This window comes from Mobula birostris, chromosome 24, assembly GCF_030028105.1.
Source record: "Mobula birostris isolate sMobBir1 chromosome 24, sMobBir1.hap1, whole genome shotgun sequence".
NCBI lineage: Eukaryota > Metazoa > Chordata > Chondrichthyes > Myliobatiformes > Myliobatidae > Mobula > Mobula birostris.
Genome location: NC_092393.1, coordinates 1,718,853 through 1,738,516, shown reverse-complemented (window position 1 = coordinate 1,738,516; position 19,664 = coordinate 1,718,853). Strand labels below are relative to the sequence as shown.

Below are 19,664 nucleotides of genomic sequence, written 5' to 3'. Positions count from 1 at the left end.
ACCTTGAGTACAAGAGTTAGGATGTTATGTTGAAGTTGTATTGGTTGGTGAAGCCTAATTTGAAGCATTATGTATTGTTCGGGTCACTTACCTGCAGGAAAGATTTAAATAATATTGAAAGAGTACAGAGAAACTTTTTAAGGATTTGCCAGATTCTGAGGACCTAAATGACAGAGAAAGTTGAATAGCATGGATTTTATTCCCTGAAGCATTGGAGAATGAGGGGAGATTTGATAGAGGCATACAAAATTATGAGGGGTATAGACAGGGAGGATAAAAGCAGGCTTTTTCCACTGAGGTTGGATTAGAGGTGAAGGGTGAAAAGTGAAATATTTAAGGGGAACCCAAATTTCTTTACTCAAAAGGTGGTGTGAGTGTCAAACAGAAGTGGTAGATGCATCATTTAAGATAGGCTTGGTTAAGTCTATGGATGGGGGTCTATGGACCAGATGTCGGTAGATGGGACTAGGCAGAATAACATTTCAACATAGACTAGATGGGCCAAAGGGCCTGCTTCTGTACTGTAGTGGTCCATGACTCTATGATTCCAATAACAATAATTGAATCAGAGTTCCTGATTCCGACTGAATTGAAGTGTGAACACAGAACAGCACGGTACAGGAACAGGACCCTCAGCCAACAATATGTAAATAACAACTTCCTTTATGCCACAATTGTATCTGCCACCACCATCACCCCAGGTAGCACATTTTAGACAGGCATCATTCGCTGTTTAAAAACCTGCCTTGTAAACTTTCTCCTTTTTTATTTAATTTTAATTTTTATTTGGATAAGGAATTCACAAATATCATGTACTTTTTTCACACATATAACCTTTTCCATTTTTTATATGTATAAAACTACAATTATTTATACATTCTTAAGTACACATTGAGATGATATAAAAGGAAAATAAACACTTAAATGTACTGTGGTAAATCTAACCTATTAGGCTAAGTAACTTTCTCCTTTTCATTATAAATGCAGGTCCTCTAGTATTTGACATTTCTATACTGCAAAAGAAAATTCTACCTGTGGCTCTCATGATTTAAAAAAATACACCAACAACCCCAGACCCATCAGTACTGTACCCTAGTGTTACAAAATGACAGAGCTGTCCCCACTATTACTGTACCCAGGTGTTAGATTAGATTATGAGGACACGCAGTCCTCTTTTATTGTCATTTAGTAATGCATGCATTAAGAAATGATACAATGTTCCTCCAGTGTGATATCACAGAAACACAAGACAGACCAAGACTGAAAAACTGACAAGAACCACATAATTATAACACATAGTTACAACAGTGCCAAGCAATACCGTAATTTGATAGAAGAACTGACCATGGGCACGGTAAAAAAAAAGTCTCAAAGTCTCTCAAAAGTCCCATCATCTCACGCAGACGGTAGAAGGAAGAAAACTCTCCCTGTCACGAGCATCGAGCGCTGCAAACTTGCCGATGCAGCACCCTGGAAGCACCCGACCACAGTCCGACTCTCAGTCCGTCCAAAAGCTTCGAACCTCCGACCAGCCCTCCGACACCGAGCACCAAGCACCATCTCTGCCAAGCACTTCGACCCCAGCCCTGGGTATAGTGACAGAAATGACTCTACCACCACTGTACCCGGTGCTATTGTGACAGACCGATCTCCACCTGTTCTGCACTTCCAGCATTAAACCATGACAGACCTGCCCTATCAGTACAGTACCCCAGTGTAATGCAAGACAGTCTAACACCAACTTGCACTGCGCAGCAACAACCTTCGGTGGGTGGTTCTGCCAACCTAGTGAGCTATGTTAACAGTGATGACATTTGTACCGAAATGCAGCCAACATTGACTCGTCCCTAGAAACAGCGACACTATGGGAACGCCAAGGAACTGCAAAATGGAGATAACACTGACTCAACAGAGACCTCTGGTGGCTGAGGTGATAATAACAGTGATGTGGTGATTGGTTTGGCAGCAATGTCACAACTTGCCCCAATAAAAACTAAGGGAGTGAAAGCACACAAGAACAACAATGGAAATTATGTAAAAAGGCCAGAGATTTACATCAACCACGCAAACCAGAAAAAATTAACAAATTGTATCATATGTCTAAAGAAATTCCATAACCGAAAAAAAGCTTCAAAACTTGGGCTGAACTTCAACGAATTGAGAACAAATGCAAATTACATCCTTATGATGGCATTTAAATTTTAACTATAATGCTGTCTTCGCATAAATCAGTTGATATCTCAAGTTGAAGATGGTATAGCAGAGGACAAACAGAATTTACCAGATGGTGAGTATGTAATTAAGAAAGACAATCCCTAACACAGATTGATTGGAAGAAAGTGAACAATTGCAAACAAAAGGCTTCAGAAGATGTTTTTGAATATGAAGACTGCTATTGTATAGTTTAAGCAATATTCGGAAAATAGTACAGAAGTTGGCCCCTTCATGGATGGCTTGAAACTAGATGTTCTCAAAACGGTGAAGTTAATGACAAAAGTAAATTGGAGTAAAACTTCCATTTCCTACAGTGACCTGGTGTAAACTGCCAAGCAAGTGCAAGATACCTTAGTCCAAATAAGACCAGTATGGGCAAACAATAGTGCAGGTATTATCTAAATGGGAAGAAAATTCAAACATCAGAGGTGCAAAGGGACTTGGGAGTCATTGTGCAAGACTCCCAGACAGATTACTTCTAGGTTGAGTCTGTGATAAAGAAGGCAAATGCAGTGTTGGCAGTTATTTCAAGAGGAATAGAATATAAAAGCAAGGAGATAATGCTGAGCCTTTATGAGGCACTAGTCCGGCCACACTTGGAGTTTTGGGCCCTACATCTCAGAGAGAAAGTGGTGTCATTGCAGAGAGTCCAGAGGAAGTTCAAGAGGACGATCCCCAGAATGAAGGGGTTTGGCAGCGTTGAGCCTGTACTCACTGGAATTTAGAAGAATGTGCGGACTCTCATCAAAACCTAACGAATGTTTACCTTTTTTTCTCTAGTCCTGCTGAAGGGTTTTGGCCTGAACTCTTTTCCTAAATGCTGCCAAGCCTTCAGAATTTTCTGTGTGTAGCTTGGATTTACGGCATCTGCAGGTTTTCTCCTGTCTGTGAATGTTGAAAGGACAAGATAAGGTAGATGTGGAGAGGATGTTCCCTATGGTGGGGATATCCAGACTTAGGGGACATTGTATACACCCTATCCTCGTTATATGCATCTTCAGACTACACGGATTCACAGTTATGCGAGGAACCTATTTCTATCAATGTCTCGTTATATGTGTCCAAAATTCACAGTTATGAGAGGAGCACTGCCTTCCCGCCAATACAAGTCAGGCTTCGCAGTCTCACTGTTCGGATGAGAAGCACCGCTTTCCCACCAATACAAGTCAGGCGCACGCACCTCACAATTTCACTCCCGCCACTCTCGCATTGGTTTATACATTATTGTCACCAAACAATTGGTACTAGAACGTACAATCATCACAGCGATATTTGTTTCTGCGCTTTCCGCTCCCTGGATTACAAATATTAGATTTTAAAAATAATAAAAATAGTAAAAATTTGTAAATATTAAAAATTTAAATTATAAACCATAAATAGAAAATAGAAAAATGGAAAGTAAGGTAGTGCAAAAAAAAACCCAGAGGCAGGTCCGGATATTTGGAGGGTACGGCCCAGATCTGGGTCAGGATCCGTTCAGCAGGTTTATGACAGTTGGAAAGAAGCTGTTCCCAAATCTGGCCGTAGGAGTCTTCAAGCTCCTGAGCCTTCTCCCAGAGGGAAGAGGGGTGAAAAGTGTGTTGGCTGGGCGGGTCGTGTCCTTGATTATCCTGGCAGCACTGCTCCGACAGCGTGCGGTGTAAAGTGAGTCCACAGACGGAAGATTGGTTTGTGTGATGCGCTGTGCCGTGTTCATGATCTTCTGCAGCTTCTTCCGGTCTTGGACAGGACAACTTCCATACCAGGTTGTGATGCACCATAGAAGAATGCTTTCTACGGTGCATCTAGAAAAATTAGTGAGGCTTTTAGGGGACAGGCCGAATTTCTTTAGTTTTCTCAAGAAGTAAAGGTGTTGGTGGGCCTTCTTGGCAGTGAACTCTGCTTGGTTGGACCAAGTCAAGTCATTTGTGATATTGACCGCGAGGAACTTAAAGCTTTTGACCTGCTCCACTTGCGCTCCACCGATGTAAATTGGATTTTGTGGTCTGCTACTCCTTCTGAAGTCAACAACCAATTCCTTCGTCTTGCTGATGTTGAAGGATAGGTTATTGTCTTTGCACCATGCCACCAGGTTCTTAATTTCCTCTCTGTACTCAAACTCATCATTACCCGAGATACGGCCTACAAATGTGTCATCAGCAAAATATATTGAGTTTGATGGAAACTTGGCTACACAATCATGGGTGTACAGTGAGTACAGCAGGGGGCTGAGTACACAGCCTTGTGGGGCACTGGTGCTCAGAGTGATTGTAGAGGAGAGCTTGTCCCCTATTTTTACAGCCTGGGTCCTGTCTGTGAGGAAATTGAAGATCCAGCTGCAGATCTGAGTGCTAAGGCCCAAATTCCGGAGCTTAGGAATCAGTTTATTTGGAATGATGGTATTAAAGGCAGAGCTGTAGTCAATGAAAAGGAGCCTTATGTATGCATCTTTATTCTCCAGGTGTTCTAAGGAGGAATGTAGGGCCAGGGAGATGGCATCTGCCATTGACCTGTTGCTTCGGTAGGCGAATTGCAAAACGTCGAGGTTGATGTGTACCATAATCAATCTTTCGAAGCGCTTCATAGCAATTGATGTCAGAGCTACAGGTCGATAGTCATTCAGGCATGCCACCTTGCTCTTCTTCGGCACTGGGATTATCGTTGCCTCCTTAAAACACAAGGGGATCTTAGACTGAAGCAAGGAGCAGTTGAAGATGTCAGCAAACACTCCAGCTAGCTCGCTTGCACAGGCCCAGAGAACCCATCCTAGGACACCATCTGGGCCCATCACCTTCCTTGGATTTATCTTCAGGAAGGCCCTTCTAACGTCCTCCTCGGTGATGATGAATCCCGATGCCACCAGGTCCGGTTAATCCGGAGGGAGCGGGACGCTCCTCGTGTTCGAATCTTGCGTAGAATACGTTAAGTTCGTTAGGAAGAGAAGCACCACGGTTATTGATATTCCTAGCCTTTTCTTTGTGCCCAGTGATCTCATTTAGACCCTGCCATAGTCTACTGGCATCCCCTTGGTTAGCCTGGGCTTCCAACTTGGCTCGATATTGCCTCTTGGCGCCCTTAATGGCTTTCCGGAGTTCACGCCTGGATTCCGTGTAGCGACTGATATCCCTGGACCTAAAAGCCGCAGCTCTAGCCTTTAAAAGGGACTTGACCTCATAATTCATCCAAGGTTTCCGGTTAGGGAATACCCGGATCGTCTTGCGAGACACACAGTCCTCCATGCATTTCCAAATAAAGTTCGTGACAGCTGAGGCATACTCATCGAGGTTAGCTGCCGAATCCTTGAATACTAATCAGTCCACCGATTCAAAGTAGTCACGGAGGACCTCATCCGCTTCCTCCGTCCAACGCGACACTACTTTTGACACCATGACCTCCCGCTTCAATTTCTGTTTGTAAGCCGGGAGGAGGAGTATGGCCTGATGGTCCGATTTTCCGAAGTGAGGCCGTGGGACGGAACGGTAGGCATCCTTGACTGCTGTGTAGCAGTGGCCAAGTATATTTGGGCCTCTAGTGGGGCAGGAGACATGTTGGTATAACTTTGGCAGCGCGTTTCTGAGGTCGGCCTGGTTAAAGTCCCCGGCTGTAATGAGCAAAGCCTCCGGATACCTGGTCTCAAGTTCACTGATGTTGGCATACAGTATGTTCACAGCACACTCTACGTCCGCCTGGGGGGGAATGTAGACCGCTGTCAGTATGACCGAGGTGAATTCCTGTGTCAGATAGTAGGGACGACACTTCACCGACAGGTGTTCCAGGTCCGGGCTGCTGGAGTTTGTCAGTGCCACTGTGTCCGAGCACCACCCATTGTTGATCAGTAGGCAGACACCACATCCCCTCGTCTTGCTCGAAGACACCGTGCGGTCCATCCGATGGATCGAAAATCACTCCGGTCGGATGGCACAGTCGGGGGTGGCAGGGGAGAGCCAGGTCTCGGTGAAACAGAATACACAGCAGTTCTGCATCTCCCTGCAGTAGGTGAGTCTCCCTTTAAGATCATCCACCTTGTTCTCTATGGCTTGCACATTAGCTAGTAGGATGGTGGGCATAGGAACCCTGAAGCCCCTCAGCTTCAATCTGACCAGCAGCCCAGCTCTTTTCCCACGCTTCCTCGGTAAAGAGCGCATCTTTCCAGGTTTCCATCGATGCAGTGTGTTGTTGGCAGCTCTTTGAGGTCGGTGGATGCGTCCCGCGGGAATCGATCGACGGGTCGTGTCGTCGTGCGCTCTGGGTCAGGCCGAGTAACGGGGGAGGCTCTGCTGCCACTTCCAGCTGCCGGGGGCCCGGGCTGTCGATTGGGTTGGGCCCCGAAGCCGACACTTAATCCTGGATGGCCGGGCTCCCAGCTGAAAGAAGTCTGTAAGCCGAGTCACGGTTGCGGAGGCCTCCGCTCCAGCCGAGCCTCGGGCTCGATTTCCGAGGTCGGCGGCGGAGGCCTCATTTCCGGTAGCTGTGGATGGCCACCAACGGGGCTTTACGGTGGTCGCTCCAGGAAAACATCTGGGGCACCTTGAGGTCTCCGCCGTCACTTCTGTGTAGTCGTCTGCTCCGGAGAGGTGCTGGTCGGAATGGGCCGTGTCTCCAAGCGCTCCGGCACGGTAGCAGACCGCGGCTCTCCGGGAACGTGGTGGGCCTCGTTGGTTGGGTCCAGGTATGGTCCGGAGTTTAAGAAGCAGTTCTGGCACGGTGATCTCCAGCTGGGTCAGTAGCTTCGCCAGGGTGTTGCTGATCTTGATCTTGCTAAATTGGAGGTTCAGAAGAGTTTCTCGGGTATAGGATAGTGGACAGGGCAGTTTGCTCGGGAGAGCACGCGCAAAGTCGCCAGTTACCGGCGCCATCTTTAACGGGAAAAATTGCATCAATCTTCACTGTGGAAGACACTAGCAACATGCCAGAAATTTGAGAGTGTCAAGGGGCAAGCAAGTGTAGTTGTTATCACTAAGGGGGAGGCAGTCAGGAAACTGGATCAGATAGACTACACCCCACAGTTCTGAAAGAGGTGGCTGAAGAGATTGTGGAGGGATTAGTGATGATCTTTGAAGAATCACTAGGTTCTGGAATGGTTCCGGAAGACTGGAAAATTGCAAATTTCACTCCACTCTTCAAGGAGGGAGAAGGTCAGAAGAAAGAAAATTATAGGCCAGTTAGTCTGACCCTAGAGGTTGGGAAGACTTTGGAGTCGATGGTTAAAGATATGGTTTCAGGGTACTCGGAGGCACATGATAAAATAGGCCATGGTCAGCATGGTTTCCTCAAGGGAAAATCTTGCTTGACAATTATACTGGAACTCTATGAAGAAATAACAAGCAGGATAGACAATGGAGAATCAAATGATGTTGTGTACTTGGATGACGGAATCGATAGCTTTGTTGCAAAGTTTGCAGACCATACGAAGATAGGTGGAGAGGTAGGTAGTTTTGAGGCTACAGAAGGACTCAGACAGATTAGGAGAATAGACAAAGAAGTGGCAGATGGAATACAGTGTCAGGAAGTGTATGGTTATGTACTTCAGTAGAAGGAATGAAAGAGTTGACTATTTTCTAAATGGAGAGAAAGTACAAAAAACTGAGGCATAAAGAGATTTGGAAGTCCTTATGCAGGGTTCCCTGAAGGTTAATTTGGAGTTTGAGTCTGTGGTGAGGAAGGCAAATGCAATGTTAGTATTCATTTCAAGAGGACTAGAATATAAAAGCAGGATGTAATGTTGAAACTTTATAAAGCACTGGTGAGGCCTCACTTGGAGAACTGTGAGCAGTTTTGTGCCCCTTATCTTAGAAAGAATGTGCTGAGGTCCCGGTGTTGTCATCATTCAGAACGGCAGCTCAAATCAACAGCTCCTCTGGAAAAACGCATATTTTGCCCCGTTAATCCATCAATTATAAGATCTTTCAAAAATATCTGAATTGATAAGGGGGGACAAGAATGGGGAGAAAGAATGAAGATAAAAAAAAGCATCACTGGGGAGCCTATGGAAGAGAGAGGTGCAGCGCGCGGCTCTCCTGAACATGCGCGTGGCGGCGAGGCCGACGATGGGCCTCATGCAGGCGGCTCTCCTACACGTGCGCGTGGCAGCGAGGCTGACAATGGGCCTCGTGCAGGCGAAACGGCAAATATGATAAAGATTCTGGAAGAGATAAGGGAAGTCCAAAAAGATATAAAGCAGCAACTCAATGATATAAAGTCAGAGATCGCCAACGTCAATCAGAAAATAGTGGTGGCAAAGACTCAAACTGAAAAGGTGGAAGATCGCGTGCAAAACTTGGAACAGATACTAAGTAAGACGATAAAAATATTAAATCAACAGGAAAGTAAATTGCTTGACCAGGAGGGAAGATCGCGACAGAAAAGTATCAGGATTTATAATGTTCCCGAAGGAGCAGAGGGATTGTCGATGATGGACTTTGTAGACAAGCTGCTGCAGGAAGTGCTGGAGATTCCCCTGACTATGGAAATTGAAACTGAGAGGGCATATCACTCGCTCGTCCAGCGGCCTCCCAGAGACAAAGTAAACCGCGCTTAATAGTACTTAAATTCCTTTGATTCAAGAGCAAGGCAGAGATTCTACGAAGGGCCTGGGTTCCACACGGTAGGCTTATTCAGAAAGTCAGAAGGCATGGGATCCAGGGAAGTTTGGCCAGGTGGATTCAGAGTTGGCTTGCCTGCAGAAGGCAGAGGGTGGTGATGGAGGGAGTACATTCAGATTGGAGGGTTGTGACTAGTGGTGTCCCACAAGGATCTGTTCTGGGATCTCTACTTTTCGTGACTTTTATTAACGACCTGGATGTGGGGGTAGAAGGGTGGGTTGGCAAGTTTGCAGACAACACAAAGGTTGGTGGTGTTGTAGATAGTGTAGAGGATTGTCAAAGATTGCAGAGAGACATTGGTAGGATGCAGAAGTGGGCTGAGAAGTGGCAGATGGAGTTCAACCCAGAGAAGTGTGAGGTGGTACACTTTGGAAGGACAAACTCCAAGGCAGAGTACAAAGTAAATGGCAGGATACTTGGTAGTGTGGAGGAGTGCAAGGCTTTTCCACTTTAATATCTTTCACGCACTGGTTACATTGTGCAACATTCATTCATCTCCCAACTTTCAATTCCTACCAGTCTTCTACAAGTCCTACGGCGATGGGGGAGTGGCGAAGCAACAGGTGGAGGTGACCACTGGGAGTTGTAGACAGAAACCCGCACGTAGGTGGCCTTTGGACAAGTGGTCGTTCTTCTCTGTACCCAGGGCAGCAGAGGAGTCCGGCAGCACCAATGGCGACTGAGCAGCCCTTTTCAGGACAGCACTGCTCACCCTTTGATAGGGAGGGGCCTAGAAAAGTTGGCCTAACATTGCCTACCCTACAGACAGACAACTGGCCAGCTTGCCGCGGCTGGCAGTTCATCCGCCAATGCAGTTACACTCAAAGGACAAGAAAGAATCTTCTGTTAGGATCATGGAATGTCCTCACACTCATGGACAAACTCAGTAAGACCCCAAAGAAGAACAGCCCTTGTTGCCAAGGAACTTTCACGCTACAACATCGACATCGCAGCCCTAAGTGAAACCAGGTTGAGGGAGGAATGATCCCTGACTGAAACCACCAGCAACTACACTTTCTTTTGGAAAGGAAAAGCGCAAGATGAAGAGAGGATTCATGGAGTTGGATTTGCAGTCAAGTCCAGCTTCCTGAAACAACTCTCCGACCTGCCCATGGGGATTAACGAAAGGATTATGTGGCTACGTCTGCCCCTCAGCCACAATCGTCATGCAACCGTCATTAGCAGTTATGCCCCCACCGTGACCAGCAAATACGAGACCATTGAACAGTTCTATGCCGAACTTAGCTCTGTACTGTGCTCATTCCCTGCCAACGACAAACTAATCCTGCTCGGTGACTTCAATGCCCAAGTAGGCTGCAATCACAGTCGCTGGGAAGGGGTTCTAGGCAAACATGGTATTGGCAATATGAACAGCAATGGCCTCTTGCTCCTTAGCAAATGTGCAGAATATGACCTCCTCATCACAAATACTGTGCTCAGGCTGGCAAACGAGTACAAGACAACATGGATGCACCCAAGATCCAAACATTGGCACATGATCGACTATGTTTAGTACATCGCCGAGACATCCGGGATGTCCTCATCACCAGAGCCATGCGAGGAGCAGAGTGCTGGACTGACCACAGGCTTGTCCGCACCACATTGAAGCTAAATATTACTCCCCACCATCTCAAGCGTCCTAAGTTCATCAGAACAGCTTTTAACACCGCCAGACTCCAAGAGCCGCTGTATCTTCACAAATTCCAGACCACTCTTGATGAGAAGCTGTCTGCCAACAGACCACTAACTGGTGGGCCAACCCAGAAGTGGAATCAGTTTAGAGAGATGGTGACGGAGACAGCAAAATCAGTCCTCAGAGCCCAAGGACCGGATCCACCAAGATTGGTTCGACCAGAATGACAGTGCCATCAAAGATCTCCTGGCCAGGAAGAACAAAGCATTCATGGAGTGGCAAAACGACCCAAGCTCCATTCCCAAAAAAGAGCGGTTCAAATCCCTTCAGGCCCATGCCCAATGGGAAATTCGCAAGATGCACGACCTGTGGTGGGATAGGAAAGCTGAAGAGGTGCAACACTTCGCCGACATCAACAACTCAAAGCTGCTCTTCAACTCCATCAAGTTGATCTTCGGCCCCTCAAGATCTGGCTCATCTGCACCGTTGTCCACTGATGGAACTACACCGCTAAAGGACAACGAGAGCATCCAACACAGATGGAAAGAGCATTTCAGCCAGCTCCTGAACCGTCCTTCATCGGTCAACCAGTCTGCTCTGGACCAAACCCCCCAACAGCCTATTCACGAGGAACTAGATGATCCTCCCTCGATAGATGAAGTCAAGAAGGCTATCACGCTGATGAGCAGTGATAAGACGCCCGGCAAGGATGGAATGCCTGCTCAACTGTACAAATTACTCAGCAAGCTATCACCTGAGGCTTTCCACAGCACTCTGACTAGCATTTGGGAAGAAGAAGAGATGACCCCTGACCTCAGAGACATAACAATAATCGCCCTCTACATAAGTAAAGGTTCAAGGACTGACTGTGGGAACTACAGAGGCATCTCACTACTTTTCATCGCCAGAAAAATCCTCGCCCGCATCATCCTCAACAGACTGATTCCAAGGAGTGTTAGAAGAGAACCTTCCCAAGTCGTAATGTGGCTTTTGACCCGAATGCAGCACTGTCGACATGATCTTCGCAGCGAGACAGATACAGGAGAAGTGCCTGGAACAGAACATGACATTATACTCTGTCTTCATTGATCTCCCGAAGGCTTTTTACACAGTCAACAGAAACGCGCTGTGGATCATCCTTAGAAAGCTTGGCTGCCCGCAGAAATTCACTACACTCATCCGCCTGCTCCACGATGGCATGACAAGAGAAGTGTTCTCAGATGGTTCCCCATCTGAGACTTTCAACATCTCAAATGGCGTGAAGCAAGGGTGCGTCCTAGCACCAGTGCTCTTCAACCTCTTCTTCACCCAAGTGCTGAAGCATGCTGTTAAGGACCTAGACCTGGGTATTTACATAAGATATCGCCTAGACGGATCAACGTTTGACCTGAGACGCCTTGCTGCAAAGACCAAAATGTTGAGGAGGCTCATCACTGAAGCCCTGTTTGCTGATGACTGTGCCCTCGTGGCCCACCAGGAGAGCCACCTGCAGACGATTGTCGACAAGTTCTCCGCAGCCTCAAAGCTGTTCGGCCTGACAATCAGCCTCGGTAAGACAGAAGTTCTCCTACAACCTGCACCAAACAGTCACCCTCCTCAGCCATGCATCACCATCGACGGCACTGTCCTGAAGAATGTGGAGAGCTTCAAGTATCTAGGAAGCATCATCTCCAGTGACAGACCCCTTGACAAAGAGATCATAGCAAGGATCCGGAAAGCCAGCCAGGCACTTGGGAAACTCCGTGTCAAAGTTCTGGAGCACAAGGACATTCAGCTTTCAGCCAAGCTCAAGGTGTACAAAGCTGTGGTCCTCACCTCTCTCCTGTACGGCTCCGAAACCTGGACCCTGTACTGCAGGCACATCAAACAGCTGGAGCAGTTTCACACGCGCTCTCTGTGGTCAGTCATGAGGATTCGATGGCAGGACCGTCCAGGAAGCCCTTGACAGAGCCAACAGCACAAGTATTGAGGCAAGGATCGTCCAGGCCCAGCTATGCTGGACTGGCCATGTAATCCGCATGGGTGAAACAAGAATCCCCAGGCAGCTGCTCTACGGTGAGCTTGAGCATGGCAGTCGCAATCAGGGCTGCCCCAAAAAAAGATTCAAAGACAATCTGAAATCGTACATCAAATGGGCAGACCTCCAGCCTCGACAACTTGAGGAGTCCGCAGCTGACAGGGCTGCGTGGCGCGCCGACCAGAAAAGCTGCATCTTCAAGGCTAGAGTCGCAGTTGGTGGTCCCACTTTCAAATCTCTTACTAGATCTTCCTTCAGTTAGTCCTGATGAAGGGTCTCGGCCTGAAACGTCGACTGTACCTCTTCCTAGAGATGCTGCCTGGCCTGCTGCGTTCACCAGCAACTTTGATGTGTGCTGTCTGACTTTGAGGATGACAGAAATCGGCGCCTTGCAGCAGCACGAGACCGACACCACAAAGCTGTGTATGCACCTGTTCTAACAACCGCCATTCCATGTCCAACCTGCGACCGCATGTGTGCTTCAGCCTTCGGCCTCCAAAGTCACGTGTATCCACAGATGCCTGCACAATGTTTAGTCTTCCTCGGACCCCGAGACACAACCACCATAATAGTGCAACCAGCGTTTTATAAAACTACAACATAACTTCTTGAATCCAGTGCTGAAACTAATAAAGGCAACTTGCCATACACATTCTTGACTACCATTTCAACCTGTACAACCACTTTCAGGAAGCTATAGGCTTGGATCATAGATCTTTCTGTTGATCAGCACTGTTAATGGGAGTACATTCAGCCAGAGACTCATTCCACCAGGATGCGGCACAGAGCGTCAAAGGAAGTCGTTCCTGCCTGTGGCCATCAAACTTTACAACTCCTCCCTTGGAGGGTCAGACACCCTGAGCCAATAGGCCGGTCCTGGACTTATTTCATAATTTACCGGCATAACTTACATATTACTACTTAACTATTTATGGTTTTATTACTATTTATTATTTATGGCGCAACTGTGCAAAAACCAATTTCCCCCGGGATCAATAAAGTATGACTAAGACTTAAGGGTCCTTTCATTAATGATACATCTTCCCTTTATATTTGACCTTCCAAACCTCACACTTGCCTGCATTAACTCCATCTGCTGTTTCTCTGCCCATTTCTAAAACTGAACCTGTGCCTTTTGCCAACATTCTTCACCATCCACAATGCCAACTTTTGTGTTGTATGTATACTTACTAATTCATCAGCATTTTTGTGAAAGTCATTTGCATATATTACATACAGCAGAGTTCTAAGTGCTGACCCCTATAAAACACCACTGCTCACAGCCCTCCAGTCCAAATAACACCCCTCCACCACTACCCTCTACCTTCTATCGTTAAACTAGTTTGCTCTAGTTGTTGGAAAGTCCTCCTTATGGTTTCCACAGCTGCTGTATTTTCTTCAGGTAGTCCCATTTTCGACCTGAGGCACAGCGGCAAAGGACAGCCAATTCCATCTACACACAGCTCTGCAGACATAACATAAACTGAAGAGATATTGCAGATGTTGGACATCTTGAGCAACACACACAAAATATTGGAGGAACTCAGCAAGGCGGGATTCATCTATGGAAGGGAATAAACAGGTGAGATTTCGGGCTAAGACCCTTCATTAGTCAGTCCGAAACATCAACTATTCATTCTCCACCACAAATGATATCTGACTTGCTGAATTCCTCCAGCATTCGTGTGTTATTGCAAATATAGCACTGTAGACACAGCATTGTCACATGCTGGAAATTGCTATGTCAGAACTACGTCAACTTTATGGCAGAGAGAAACATGTAGATAGCTGCTCAGAAATGGTATGATCATGCTTACCCAGACTGCATGGCAGGCAAATGCATCTCCCTGGTGGCAAAAAAGAAAACACATGAATACAAACCTATAACAGCAGGAAATGTGAAATAAAGTCAGAATATTTTGCAAAGAGTCAGTAGCATCAGTGGAGGAAAACTTGACACATGACATTTTCAGCACTGGATACAGAATTAAATAGCTTTGAAGCTATATTGGAAATGGGGAGGGGAGAAAAGATTGAAAACGAGGGCGAGTATGAAAAAAAGACAGGGAAGATAAAGGGAGAATGGCACAAAACAGAAATAATTGTGCTGTCACCAATTCTGCTCACCTTTATTCTATTCCTGTTTTTTCCCCTTGTACTACCACAAAGCACTGCTGTAATAAAATAATCTGTATGGATGGCATGCAAAACAAAGATTTCCCCTGTACCTTAGTACGTGACAGTAATAAACCAGTTTAATTTACCAATCTGCCTTACATTATCACCTGTTCATTATTTAATTCCCGACTTTCCTTTGTCAGGCTTCACTTCTGCTCTCTCCATCCTTCTCAGCTTCTTTACAACTCAAAATTCACTTCATCTCTCGGATGAAAAGCTGTTCTGAAACAATAACTCTTTCACTCCACACATTCTGCCTGATCCCTTCTTTTAACTGAATGATTTCAAAGCTGGATTTCTCCATCATATGCATTTCAAACACAAAGCACAGAATTTACAGTTCTTCCCCTCTTCCACCAAACTAAATGGGCCACTGAGATTTTGAAGCTGCTTCTTACTTTTCTACCTCAACTTCATATTTGTTGTTAATCCAAGCTATGGACAATGTGGATATATTTCTGTAAATGTGGAAGAATTGAGAGCCCTTCCAGTAAGATGGCAGTGTGCAAGAACACAGCGGCCTTTGGGGAGCCAACCGAAGCTGCTTTTCTCACTGTAAAATTTGTTTTTTGCGATCCAAAGACAATTCTACTCTAAGAACGTTGGATACTATATGAAAGGAAAAGATGAAATAGGATGGCAAACTAGCTAATAATATAAAGCAGGATACTTAAAAGTTTTTTCCAGTTATATTAAGAGTAAAAGGGAGTTGAGAGTTAACATTGGACCACTGAAAAATGATGTTGGTGAGGTAGTAATGGGGAACAAAGAAATGCAGATGAAATTAGTCAGTACTTTGTATCAGTCTTCACTATGGGAGACACTAGCTGTGTGCCAGAGGTCCACGAGTGACAGTGAGCAGGAGTGAGTGACATTGCTATTACAAGGGAAAAAGTGCTAGGCAAACTCAAAGGACTTAAGGTGGATAAGTAACTTGGACCATATGGATTACATTCCAGGTCCTGAGAAAGGTTGCAGAAGAGATAACGGATGCATTGGTCATGATCTTTCAACAATCACTTGATTCTGGCATGGTCCCAAAGGACTGGAAAATGGCAAATGTCACTCCCCTCTTTAAGAAGGGAGGAAAGCAAGATGAAATTATAGACCTGCTGAAGGGTCTTGGCCCAAAACGTTGACTATACTAGAACAGAAATTTACAGCACATTACAGGCCCTTCGCCCCACAATGTGATGCTGACCATATAACCTACTCCACAGGCTGCCTAGAACTCCCTAGTGCATAGTCCTCTATTTTCCTACTCTTGTCTATACATGCTGCCTGGACTGCTGAGTTCCTCCAGCATTTTGTGTGTGTTGCTTGGATTTCCAGCATCTTCAGATTTTCTCGTTTGAAATTATAGGCTAGTTAACCTAACCTCAGTGGTTGGGTAGGTGTTGGAGAGTATTAATAAGGAGGAGGTTTCAAGGTACTTGGAGACTAATGATAAAATAAGTCAAAGTCTGCATGGCTTCTGTAAAGGGAAATATTGCCTCACAAATCTGTTAGAGCTCTTCAAGGACGTAACAAGCAAAGTGGACAAAGGAGAGGCAGTGGATGTTATTTACTTAGATTTTCAAAAGGCATTTGACAATGTGCCACACCTGAGGCTGCTTAACAAGATAAAATCCTATGCCATTACAAGAAAGATACTGGCATAGCTGACAGCCAGGAGGCAGCAAGTGGGAATAAAGGGGAACTTTTCTGGTTGGTTGCCAATGACTAGTGGTGTTCCTCAGGAGTCAGTATTGGGACCACGACTTTTCACATTGTTTGTCAATGATTTAGATAATTGAATTGTTGGCTTTGTGGTAAAGTTTGTGGATGATACGAAGATAGGTAGAGGGGTAGGTAGTGCTAAGGAAACAATGTGATTACAACAGGACTTAGACAAATTGGAAGAATGGGCAAAAAAGAGACAGATGGAATACAGTGTTGGGAAACATATGATATTGCATTTTAGTAAAAGGAACAATAGTGCAGACTATTATCTAAATGGGGAGAAAATTCAAACATCAGAGGTGCAGAGGGACTGAAGAGGTCTCATCCCAGTAGGATAATTTACAGGTTGAGTCTGTGGTAAAGAAGGCAAATGTATTGTTGGCATTTATTTCAAGGGGAATTGAATATAAAAGCAGAGAGATAATGCTGAAGCTCTATAAGGCACCAGTCAGGCTGCACTTTGAGTATTGTCAACAGTTCTCAGAAAGGATGTGTAGTCATTCAAGAGAGTCCAGAGGAAGTTCACGAGGATGATTCTGGGAATGAAGGGGTTAACCTATGAGGAGCATTTGGCAGCTTTGGGCCTGTACTCATTGGAATTTAGAAGAATGCGGGGGGGGGGGATTTCATTGAAACCTACTGAATGTTGAAAGGACGAGATAAGGTGGATGTGGAGAGGATGTTTCCTTTGGTGGAGGTATCCTGAATAGAGGGCATAGCTTCGGAACTGAGGGGCAACCTGTTAGAATGGAGGTAAGGAGGAATTTTTTTTAGCCAGTGAGTAGTGAATCTGTGAAATGTTCTGCCACGGACTGCGATGGAAGCCAAGTCCGTGGGTATATTTAAAGAGGAAATGAATACTTTCCCGATTGGTCAGGGCATCAAAGGATATGGCGAGAAGCCAGGTGTATGGGGTTGAGTGGAATCCAGGATAGACTATGATGGAATGGCGGAACAGACTCGATGGTCTGAATGGCCTAATTCTGCTCCTATGTCTTATGGTCCACTGCAGGGCTACTCCATCAGTGAGCTGCTCGTTGATCGTAGCAGCTGGACTGACGTCTGCGGTGAAGCCAGCCGAGGTGTCGGCCAAGGTTTCAAGGCACTGGTCAGGACATCGGAGGAGCTGGTTTGGGTTCAAAGGAGCAGACCTGGCTGCAGTCCATGTTGCTGTCGCCACTTGGAAGCATCGAAGTTAGTGCAGAATACGACGCAAAACACTGTTGGACCATGATAATCTAAGCTGTGGTAGGTCTGTCACCCTTTTCTGGTGGAGGGGCAGTTGACACGGGAGCTACGTAGCCTCAGTTGTAGCGAGAACTAGGCCTCAAGACTTGGGCTTGCCTGCTAATGCAGACCGGGTGAGAGTCACGGAAGTGCTACAGCAGGGTTGAGCTCAGCTGGGGCCTGGCGTCTCCCGTCGGTGCTTCCCTCCTGCATTCAAGCAGTGGAATGACACGGCTGGATTGCATGTGACTGCATACTGTCACTCAGGGTCTTGGACTATATATGTTGTTTTGAGTGAATATGCTTCCTTGATCAATATTTAGAATTACGTTACCCACTATTCTTGAGTGTTTGCTTACTATTTTGAATATTTTGCATCTTAGCCAGAGAGGAGTGCTGTTTTGTTTAGCTATATCTGGTTTGAATAATAATTAAACTTGATTTGATTTGATTTCATTTGGCTTGACAGGAGGTCCCTGATAATGTTGCTTATAGTATCTAACTAAACAGGTAAGCAAGTCTTTCCCACATTATCTCCATTTCTAACAATGGTGCATTAGTTGGAAAACACCTCAGGACCTTTTGAAGTCAAGGGAACTGAATGTAACTAGACCTTTTTCTTCATTTAAGGTCTATAGAACTGACCCAGAAAGGGATATGGAGTGAGAGGTTAGAATAACATAGTAAGAATACCTGAACATCAGCAACCCCACTTGATGATTCAGTGTCACTGGTCACTGTAAGACTGCAGTCTTCAGTCTGAACCTGATCTACACGGCTCATTGTCCCATCCTCTGAGATCTGTGATTTCTCTGTAAGTTTATCGATACCTGAGCACAGAGTAAGGAGAGTGAGTTCAATGTTAACAGAGCACAGCTCAATGATAACTGGAGACCACAGACAGGTTCAGTGGTAACTAATGACAACAGACAAGCTCAGTGATATCTAGCGACCAGAGCAAGCTCAGCAATAACTAGTGACCAGAGCAAGCTCAGTGATAACCAGTGACCAGAGTCAACCTACGACCAGAGGAGGGCTGAGTGCCGAGTGGTAATGGATGGCAGTGTAAGAGCCAGTAGTGTGGGGAAATGACAGGGTGAGATCCTTGTCTAGTGTGGGACTGTTCTGTAGTAGGGCTGTGTTTACAGGCAGTACCTGGGGTTGCCACGAGGCTGGTCTTCAAAGTGCCCGGTTCTGCAGGAGCCGCTGGCCGCGATCCTTCCATGGACACTCCCTCCTGTGAGTTAGTCCGTGAAATGGGCTCAGCTGATTTCTTCTTCTTCTGTATGGCTTTCTGGATGGCAGCAGGATCAGTCGGGAGATTGGCAAGCTGGTGGAAGACATTGCGCTTCCGAATGATGGCATAGACCAGGTTTGAATTTCCTAAAACAAGAAAGAGTGTCAACAGTCTGCAGAAAGATTCATCCAAAAATCAGCAGCAAGCACCATCCCAAAAAACAGGTCACAGCTATGGGGATTACCCCCACTCGTCCCTCATTATTCACTGAGATAGGTACAACATAGCACAGCTTCCACAACTCATCACAACTAACCTCTGTCTTAACTCATTTATCAAATATTAGTAACTCAGCAAACATCTGACACTACATGGACCAAATAAAGTTCCCTCTGCAAAGTCCCGTCACATGTTCCCAGGATGGCAGTTAGACGCTGACCATTTTTAATCAGTGCACATAGAAAACATCCTGTCTGGATGCACCGTGGTTTCGTATAGCAACTACTGTGCATATGACTCCAAGAAACAGCACAGACTTGAAGATATAGCTCAGCCTCGTAAATGAAATTGCTTTTGAGGTGGTCACACCCAGAATGTAGACTTCAGATGGGTGACCACCAGGAGAAGTAAACAGTGTATGCAGTCAGTGCAGTTTCCCGGTGGCCATTCTCCTCACCAACAAATATACCCTTTTGGATCCTTTTCTTCATAAAGTACTGCTGGGGAGATGACATAGCGGTGCACAACAGCATCAACGAGGCCAGTGGCACTCTGGCTGGCTCTGAGGCTCAGCAGGGAAGGGTAAAGTCAGGTCGAGCGATAATGATAGTAGAGTTGATAGGTCATGAGATTCTG

General features: G+C 45.9%; 1 protein-coding gene across 1 annotated transcript in view; it reads right to left on the bottom strand.

The window, feature by feature from the left end:
- The window catches only part of LOC140187201 (protein HID1), a 251,216-nt gene that overhangs the window by 54,610 nt on the left and 176,942 nt on the right, over positions 1 to 19,664 (bottom strand). The window contains exons 14-16 of the mRNA XM_072242269.1: positions 18,728 to 18,955; positions 18,266 to 18,402; positions 14,263 to 14,292 (exon numbers count right to left, since the gene is read on the bottom strand). Of these exons, the coding sequence (XP_072098370.1) occupies positions 14,263 to 14,292; positions 18,266 to 18,402; positions 18,728 to 18,955 (395 nt within the window). The remainder of the gene's footprint in view (positions 1 to 14,262; positions 14,293 to 18,265; positions 18,403 to 18,727; positions 18,956 to 19,664) is intronic.